The following is a 10,221-nucleotide window of genomic DNA, read 5'->3' on the forward strand; positions in this document are numbered from 1 at the left end:
AAAGGCTAGAAAGTATTTCCCATAAAAAAGTAATCGTTTGCCTTGTGTAGTACTTTTTTCACCTGTAGATCTACCAACATAGTAGAGTCATCAGTGCTACAGAAACTCCTCAGCAAGTGTAGCAGATTAGCTAGAACTCAAGGCCTCTTATAATGTTAATCAAACATCCTTGCTGCATTTTACAAATGGCATAGTTAAGAAATAAGGCATATATGCCACATTCATCACTGCAGGACTGCAAAAATAAGCAGGTGCTTCTTGAAATATTTACATCCTGACATAAAAAACATAAACCTAATGCAACCAGCTTTGGCCACCAAGTCAAGTCAATGAAGCCTCAGGTTGTTTCACGCAGTAAAATAGGTATCCTGAAATGGTTTTTGGGGCAAAACTGTTTCAACAAAGTTTCTTAGACAGACAGATGAAAAAAATTAAACAGCATCATCCAAACACATAAGGTAAATGGTCTGATTGACTCCTCACTCAATACGTGAGCCGTTTTCACGCTCTTTTTTCCAGAAGTATTGGGAGCTGATGCAGCATTTATGTGCCTTAGAGGTATTATTATAACTCCATTTGACAAGGGTAAAAAAGCCACTGAAAAATTGAAATTGGTGACTGGATCACAGTATAAAATTAATTTTTTCTGAGAACGTAATGTTTATTTTTGTCTCACAAGAGTGAAAATGAAATGGGTAGTTTGCAAAATGACACCTCACTTTTGGGTGGGGTGTGACTCTTCCATCTTTCTAAGAGATTTCTTTTTATAGAAAATGACCACATTCATTTTTGAAGGTTTGTTCCTAGAGGTGCCATAGAAATTAGTTTTGCAAAATATCTTTATACTTTGCCATCCTGTGAAGTGATCAGCTGCATATTACTGATTATCATGTTGATGGAGGTGTAAAATGTGAAGTACACTTGTAACAACACATTAGACAACTTTAAGCAACAGAAATTTGTTGCTGACAAAAAGCAAATTAAAAGAGAAAAGTTTACTCACCTGAGAGCAGTAGTAGAAGAGGAAGTATAATTTTGTACACCTTCATTTTTCTCTTTTATTTTAAACCACGGTGCGGAAAAAAATACAACAAATAAAAATCTCCACTGTATTTCCTTTACACAGTGAAAAAGATCGCTCTACCCTTAAGCAACAAGATAAAATTCATTATCTATCTCCTCCCACAGCTTCCTGAGCTTCTTATTGGTCTATAATGAAGCAACTGTAGAAATTGCTAGCACACAATACAGGGTGTCCAACTTTAGAAGTTTTGGATGTTTCAAAAATAAAATCCTCGCACATTACAAATGTGAACTGTGCAGAGTGTGTTCAAGGTACAAAACTATGAAATAAATGTTGAAGTCAACTCTCATGAAAAAAACAGGTTTTGCGTGGTGCAATTATCTAGTAATGCTGTCATGAAGATGGAAAATACTTAATATTTATCTAGTGATGGTATACAGAGATCCCAAAGCATTTTATAACTCTGCATATGTATCATAAACCTCACTTTGCAGATTGGAAAACAAGGGAGTGCAAGTGGTTTACTGAAGATCACACAGGAGAATTTTTCCAACCACATTCTCTTCTAAAATATTTAGTGTCCCAAGCAAATAAATCTTGTATAAAAATAATTGTTTATACCCTGAAAAGCCTTACTCATGTACAGAACCTAATATTACTGATCTAGCTATCTGTCCTGGTTCCTCTGTGGCTCCAATCACAGTAGTACCCAATTGCCTCCCCAGAATATTGCCTAGTTTTTCCAGGTAAGTAAATTTAGATGCATCACTGCAGCCTGGCTGAGATTACTAGAGACCCAGAGTGAACCCTTAGCAAAACAATTAGAATTTGCCATGGAAGGAAGTAGGCTGCATCTTATGACAGCCAGTTCTCTGACACTGAGGAAATGATAGAACAGAAGTGACAGTGGACAGCTTCTGTATATGGTACATGGCAGATCAGGAAGGGTCAAGAAGCACAGCAGCAGATAGGGCAGGAAGCAGAAAGCAAAGCAGCAGATTTGACTGGGAGCACAGGACAGATCAGACAGAGGAAGATCTGAGTGGCCCCTGGGGAGGGTGCAGGGTTAATTTGTGGCACACCTACCAAAAAGTGGTCCCTACTGTGATAGAAAATCCAAAGTTCAATAGGAAAAGAGACCTGAGGCAGAAAGGTATGGACTCCAAAGTTAAAGACCATAAAAAATCTGATAGAACTGCAAAGCCACAACCATGATTTGAAAAAAAAAAAAAAAGCAAAAGTAGTAATAGATTATATTCCTTTGCAAGAATTTGCAAGCACCAGAGCTAGGGGCAGACATTCCACATAAACTGGTTTAAGTGATCAGAAACTGGTTTAAACCTGTAACAGAACAGATGTTTAGTGCATGTAAACCAGTTTGAAAATGGCTGAAACCAATTTGAGATAAACTTGGCTGAATGTAGTATCAGACTTAACTGATTTGGGTCAAACTGGTTTATGCAATGTCTGTCCCAGACCCCTTACTGGTTTAAGTTAAACCAGACACCCCCAGCATCTTGTCATGCTCTCTGGGCTGGGTGGGGCTCTCTGCTCCACAGGAGAGCTGGCCTCTCTCTCCCCTCTGCTCCCTGGCCAGAGTTCTGGTAGAGACTGAAGGTGTCTGCCTGGCTTCCCCCTGCTCCCCGCCTCCTGTCCCCACTCCCTGCTAAGCAGAGATTGCCCCATCCCCTCTGCCTTACATAGACACCTCTCAGTTAGCTAGCAGACCACATGCTGGCTACAGTCTGTGCTGTGGCAGATGGGAAAAATGCAGAATCAACAGGTAGCTGGTAATGCCCCTCTGTTGTTATCTTAATGGGGTGATAAACACTGCGTTGGGGTGATAAACACTGTGTTATCAATTCGCTGCTGGTCTTGTCAAAAGTGGGGGGGAACCCCTCCCTAATCTGCGCATCCTGCCAGGGCCTGGCTATGCCCCCCTCAGCTTAGTACTGTGGAAGGGAAGGGAGGGCTGCTCTAGCACTGCCTGGCTTCTATGCTGAGCCACTGCAGACATGTGCCTGCATTTCTGGGATGTCTGTACAATTACCAAGTGATTTAACCTAGCCAGGTCAGACTAACCTGCAAAGATTGAAACAATTCAGGCTCAGGCTTTTTGAACATCTGTCTCTAGCCCAGCAGGGTAGGTGAGGAGATTGGCAGCAGCATCACTGGCTTAGATAAACTCTTCACAAGTGCAATGGACAGCATGGCAGACAAAGACAAATGGACTCTCAGCCTGAAAGCAAATACAACCTTTTTTATTATTATTCTTTTAAGTTGGAAACGGGCACTAAAGCCAATATTATATCATAAACACTTATTTGAGCACTGAAAGAAAAGCCACAGGAAACAAAAAGTAAATGGGTGAAGCTCTGTGCTTTCACTGGAAAACACTAAATTAAATGTATAAGCAAATAAATTGCGTAAGATACAATTTGTAATAGTAAACGAATGTCAGTTGCTGTTTCGAGGTTGGTATGTGCACAGATATCTTACACAAGACACCAGCAAATGAAATGCATAACAGATACCATCATAAACTGAGCATCAGAGTGCTCAGAGTAGAAAGGAAGGAACTTTGGCTTCCTGATAATACCAAAGTGGGCCTGGAAAACATTTCCCTGAAAATGCTGAGGAAAATACAGTTATGTTATTACTGTTATATTTTTACACACCTTTTACATATAAAGTACACACACATTTTGTGTAGTGTGCATGTGCACACTTTGGGATCTAATGAGTTAGTGCAAGGTAGCAGGTTTGGTATGTTCACCTTGTTGAAACTAACTCAGTACACTTTCAAATGTAGCATATTCATATCTCCATATATGCTTGTGCTCTACTACATCCCTGGTGTATTTGTTGGTGGACTCATTTTCCTGGCTAGGCCTCTGCCATGAATCCCTCTGGTCAGTCCAAGCTCACAGGCTATGGTTTCAGTGTGCATCATTTCCATCTGTGTGTTCAGGCATGAAATGCTGACCAAGACTCTCTATATTTTCTTACATCCAATTGGAAATGTCTATGGTAAAACAATCCTTGTGAGTTCAGAAGTGTTAGTTCTGAGGTGTTCATTCCTAAGGAATGTCTTGTGTTTTGTTAGAGTTTCATAGCAAGCTATCAGGTCTTATCTAGCAAATCATTACTCATGGGATTAAAACATTATACAAAATTGTTAAAAAACAATTCACTATTATAGAACTGAGGATAGTAATAAAAAATTGAAAACATGGTGAACAGTAAGACTATTAAAATGGCAAACAGTAACTGAAAAAATATTTTATCTTTATCTTTAATTTCTAGTCACAGATAGCTTGCTATAGTAGATTTTTAAGTTATAAAGGGGAAGAGTATCCACACTTGAGGATAGGTTGCTGATCCAGGCTGACCTCAATAAGCTGGGCAGATGAAAATCTGATGGCATTCAATATGGAGAAATGCAAGGTGTTCCAACTCTGAGAGGGGGCGGGTACCTGCATCACACTTATAGGCCCAGCAATGCTACACTTGCTAGCACCACAGCCAGAAGAGACTTGGGGGTCATGATTGACCACAAAATGAATATGAGCCACCAATGCGATACCACATCTGGCAAAGCGAACAAAACCCTGGCTTGCATCTACTGATGCATCTTGACCAAGACCCAGTTTGTCATCCTCCCACTGTACTCGGCCTTGGTGAGAGCGCAGATGGAGCACTGCATCCAATTCTGGGCTCCACAATTCAGGAAGGATATGGAGAAGCTTGAAAGAGTCCAGAGGAGAGCCCACATGCATGATCAGAGGGAAGGAGAGCAGGCTTTTTGAAGAGAGGCTGAGAGCCATGGGACTCTTCAGCCTGGAGAAGCGCAGGCTCAGGGTTGACTTGGTTGCAGTCTATAAGTACATAAAGCATCAGGATCTGTGGGAACACCTGTTCACCAGAGCACCCCAAGGGATGACAAGGTCCAACAGTCACAAACTCTTGCAAGACTGTTTTAGGCTGGATATAAGGAAAAGCTTCTTTAGTGTCTGAGCCCCCGAGGCCTGGAATAGACTCCCCCCAGAAGCACCTACTCTGGACACTTCTGAGAAACATTTGGATGCTTATCTTGCTGGGATCCTTTGACCCTAGGTGACTTCCTGCCCCTTGGGCAGGAGGCTGGACCCAGTGATCTTACGAGGTCCCTTCCAGCCCTAATGTCTATGAAATACAATTAACTCAGTATGATTAATGCATGTTAGGATTACCTGCTTCAGTAAGAGCAAGTTCTGAGAGCCAGATCCAATAAAGGACTTTGGCTCTTATGAGTTAGTTGCTGCCTTGCCTGCCCCCCACTCCGCGCAGCAGAATTCAGACACCATGAGGCATTTAGGCTGTCTGTACAGGACTTAAAAGAGAGTCAGGTCTTGGAAGAATGCTCAAAAAACCTCCCACCTGCTAAGTTGTGATCTAGCTAACTCTAGCTAATAGGAAATACTAAAAACCCAAGCAAGGATGTATCGAAAGCCTGGTACCATCTAGAATTTAAGTGTCTAATGCAGGCCTGCAGGAAGAAGCCAGAGAATAGGCACCTAAGTCTATTTGCTCTTTTAGAGATTAAAGCATGGCTCACTCTTTCCATTTAAAACTTCTCCCCAGGGCTACTTCTAGACCTTATCCCATGGTGTCTGGCTATACAATACAAAGCAGTCCCAGGAACAGGGGCCATAACCTAGGACTTCCTTCTCCTGGCTGAGCACCCTAGCCTACAAAGACAAGCTTTGGCTTCTTTTGTTGCTCTCTCTTTTTTTATAAGTCTTTTTTTGTCTTCTGTCCCATTTCATGGCTTCACCAGGAAGGGAGGAAAGTGTTTCTCCACAAGCCCAATCTATAATCTTCCCCACCAAAAAGGTGACATACTCCAAGATTACACCCTGTCATATTGATACTTTTACAGTTGTTATAACATAACCATGTCAGAAGTCCCCTTAGATCTACAAGAGTTCTTACAAATTCCAAGTGTCTATTGGAGATCATGCATCCACCCAAACTTTTGGGGCTATGATTTTATTATAGTTACATACGGAAAGCGAGCAAAAAGGACGACTTTTCCAGTATGTTGGGAAAGGCATCATTGTGATATGAGATTATAGGAAATGTTCTCCAAGTTCACTTGAAAAAAAATAAAGTGTGCCAAGATTTTGTAAATGTAAGCTCCTGTTTTGACCTGATAAATTCAGTTTAGGAGGAGCCAAGAACAGTTACAGATTGTAGAATAGGAAAAAGCACATTAATAGTTATTTTGCACCTCATTGAGTGTTATATCTAAAATATGCAACACTAAAATGCTTGCTTCTGCTAGTGCTTACTAATCAGGTGACTAATAAAGTAAAACTATGAGATAGCCACCATATCTTCATTAAGGCTACTCATAGCAATAAGAACTATCCCCAGTGTCTGCAATATCACATTTTTATATGTAGTAGGATTGGAGTGTTGTTGTATTTATATGTACAATTTCATGACAGATGCATTCAGAGATGCATGGAAAAACAGTGCAAAATTGCAAATGCTCATTTAAATTCTTATATAGAGCCTGATATAAATTTGTCAAATGAATAAACTTCTTTTGAGAAGTTATAAAATATCTAATATAGAAATCAGGATTTAAGTAACTTGACCTAAGGTGAATTGCAACATATAGGCCTAAACTTGTATTATTTTCACTGTTAAGTCCACATCCAGAAAAGCACTTGAGGCTAAATCCTATTTCACTTTACATACCTAAATGGGAGTTACACAGTACTATAACCGTAGTTTTTGGTTCCTACACCTGGTTTGCAATTCAGATCCAGGCACACAAGTACCCACAAGCCCAATGCCAACACACACTGCAGACATGCCTACATTAGGGCTGCATTCTTGCAGGGCTCTGGCACTGTTCACTTGCCCATTAAAGTCCTGAAATTATAACTGAGTAAAAACCCATGACTAACAGGTGTTAGATGGAGGAAGAGGCCATCCTTTGTTTTAATCCAATATCAAAATAGTGGCTAGGGCCCTTGCCCGGGCAATAAGAGGGGGTCTGAGCATGTATCTGACTTTCCAGCAAAGTGCTCTGAGTGCACCTTTTGAAGCTGGCCTAGTGGGAAGCCAAAAGGAGAGATAAAAAGAACAAGGAGGAAGCAAAAAAGCCAGAGGGTATGCAACTGATAGTGGTATGGGAGTTGCCCTAGCTGGGAGGGTACACTGAGATTAGAGGTGTAGCAGGGTATCTCCATGCCCTGGGCATCTTCCATGCTCTGGGCAACAGTGGAATTCAGGGTAGTACTGGCTTTCATAATACCAATGGTAGTGGTATAGCCAGCTGTGGCAGAGATTATTTTTGCACTTTCCCTCATAAAGGCAGCTCCTGGATCTGATGCTCTGGTCACTCTGAATCACCTACTCTATTGCATGGAATCTAGCCTGCATTCTTGCTCCCAATGGGCTAGATGCTTCCCCACTGCTCCCCAGTTATTTTATCCAATGAATATAAAATACAAGGTGCAGGGGTTCAACAAATTACTTCTTGCCATTTTCAGCCTATGTGCCTATAATAAATGTATGCTTAAGAAATTGTTGGATTCAGAGCCTTACTGCTCCCAGTGCAGAGAGTTAGGGATTGAGGTTGTTTCTAATAATTGTAAAATTGGAACAACAATAAACAACTGAAATGTGTACTTCATTCCCAAACCAATGTTGTCTTCTGTGCCATTCTAATCAGCCAAAGAAAGGAGAAAACCAGTACATGGACATATTGTCTAAACTAAAAGTGGACTCTGATCTTAAAAAGGAATCAGGCTCTAAGGGCCCATTTGTCCATGTGGATGCATCCACAGGAATGGGGGTCAGTTTTATACTTCCTTGTTTTTTTCTTGGTCTTTCATCATAAGGGAGTGGTGTCACCACATACTGGAAAATGTCTCCTCTGTGTTCATTATTTCTCTGTCACTGTATTTTATGAACAAAACTAACCCCGGGTAAAGAAACCTAGCTCAAATGGGATCTGTGAACCCCACAAACGTAAAATCATAGAAATGTAGGACTAGAAGACTTTAGGAGGTCATATAGTCCAATCGCCTACTCAAGGCAGTACCTTTTCTTAGAAGAACATGTTTCTGTATAATCCAAAATAACTATATGTGTACAGCTGACCTATGTGATACATTGCACACTTCTTTATCAGGTAAAAACAGCAACTTTGCTGGGGCCAACCCTTAAGCATGCATCTATATTTTCTGAAATACAACTGATAATCATTAGCTTAACTTTCTGTCTTCGTAGTCCTTACATGGAGAGCATTTTCAGTAAACATTCTTCTTTCTCATCTTTCTGCTACTGTTTTCAGAGCTGAAGTCCCAACTTCAAGAATCAAATGAAAAACACTTTAGCCATAATTTCCATTGCTGAGTATTGCTGTCAGAATAACAGTTCAATTTTTCAACTACTTTAATTGAAGTATTTTTTGTGGATATAAGATAGCAGCTAACAAATGAAGGTAAAAGGAAATAAGAAATACGTTATCAACAATTTTTTATTTTACTTTATGGGTTTTATCCTTGCCTTTAGATAGGAACTGGGACACCTTGTTACAAGAAACTACTCCCATTAGGCACTACTTGCCTGCAAAGTAACCACAAAGATAATGAGTGCCCTCTATTCAGCCTTCATTTGCAGTCTACATCTGCTTATAAAATTATCTTTGCTGGCCATGAGTGGTAAGTTGGGAAAGATTTATAGTATTAAAATAAATGACAAATCATGTAGCATGCAAAAAAAATCTAGTTTGGCTCAAAAATATGTTTTAGTGTTTTAAGGATATTACAGCTTGGACATTTCCTTTTTCTAAACCCAGAAATCATCTCATGATAAACAGTGAAAAAGGAAAAAATAACAATACTGAATGTATCGAAACACAGGGGATCAATTGCAAGCTTAAATAGAACAGAATAGAGTGCTTCAGTTACAATTGTTAGCACATAGAAACCATGGCATTTATAAAGACCAAAATTACCTTGATATCCCTTGTTTCCTATAAGATGACTTCTAATCCATGACTAAAATCTGCCACAGTAATGGGGAACCATGCCCACAAATATGCAATTTATAATGAAATAAGTCTTAAAGGCTGTGTGCCCCACTTCCTGAACTTGATTTTACAATGGGCACTCGACCCACCAAGGAAGGAATAACCTTTTCATCACATGGGCTCAGGGTCCTCAGGGCTCCAAGGTTTCACCACTTCAGCTTTTCAGACAGGTTCATGGGGAGCTGTGAACTGGAAACCTTAGCTAGGGGACTCAGAGCTTGGGAGCAAACTCTCCCAGCGGTTCCAGGGTCTTGATTCCCTTGCCAGAACAAATTTCATTTCAGAACTAAGCATTTAGGTTTCTGAATATATTTTTAATTTGTTTTGCAGATAAGCTAATTATTTAAATTCCAAATCAGAATGAAGACAACTTCCCAAAGCTTGAAATCCTAGATGAAATGGTTACTGTTTTCCACTCAGCCCTGCTCATAATTCTCCTTGAACGTGGAGTAACAGAAAGACAAGTCATACAGTATTGTTGCTGCTAGCACACTACCGTCAAGGAGCAATCTGAGTAAGAACATTTTAGACTGCAGGCATTGAAGTCTCTTAGTCATGTCTCTCGGAAAGTAAACAGATATGAAACATATCGTATTATAAATGGATTATGTTTATACTACAGGAATTTATAAGGATAGCTGTCATTAGTCTTGAATGTTAGGAAGATCATTGCAAGTCTCTTATTTTAATAGAAACCATCATAGCAGCAACTGGTGTAATTTGATGTGCTCTGTTAAAAAAGTCAAGAAATGTGATGGGGGCCATTTTTCGATGAGAACTTCACTGGAACAACTTCATTTCACAAAGTCCATCAGATATGAACAGAAATATTAGATGGGCAGGTGAAGGAGTCAATGAGGGCATTTATATACATGCTCTTTTGTCGCACGACATACTAGAGATCCGCCGCTTTGGAGCAGACTCGATTAATCGATGTGAACTGCACTGCGCCACGTGAAGAGTATAAGCAGCAAAATGCACATTAGTGCACAGAAAATGGTGGCAGCACTCTTTTGAACAAAAGCACCTTCTATGTGCTTTAGTTCAAAAGCGAATCGCCGCTGTTTTCTCAGCGCTGATGCTCATTTCACCACTTATACAA

The 10,221-nt window shown here is 40.2% G+C and overlaps 1 protein-coding gene across 1 annotated transcript in view; it reads right to left on the reverse strand.

The window, feature by feature from the left end:
• Window positions 1–1,457, reverse strand: part of LOC109301186 — a 29,329-nt gene extending 27,872 nt beyond the window's left edge. Inside the window, exon 1 of the mRNA XM_019522141.1 lies at window positions 1,004–1,457. Within this exon, the coding sequence (XP_019377686.1) occupies window positions 1,004–1,049 (46 nt within the window). The 5' untranslated portion in view covers window positions 1,050–1,457. The remainder of the gene's footprint in view (window positions 1–1,003) is intronic.
• Between the last annotated feature and the right edge of the window lie 8,764 nt (window positions 1,458–10,221).

The sequence above is a fragment of the Gavialis gangeticus genome, unplaced genomic scaffold (genome assembly GCF_001723915.1).
Source record: "Gavialis gangeticus isolate Ggan-Ray unplaced genomic scaffold, GavGan_comp1, whole genome shotgun sequence".
Lineage (NCBI taxonomy): Eukaryota > Metazoa > Chordata > Crocodylia > Gavialidae > Gavialis > Gavialis gangeticus.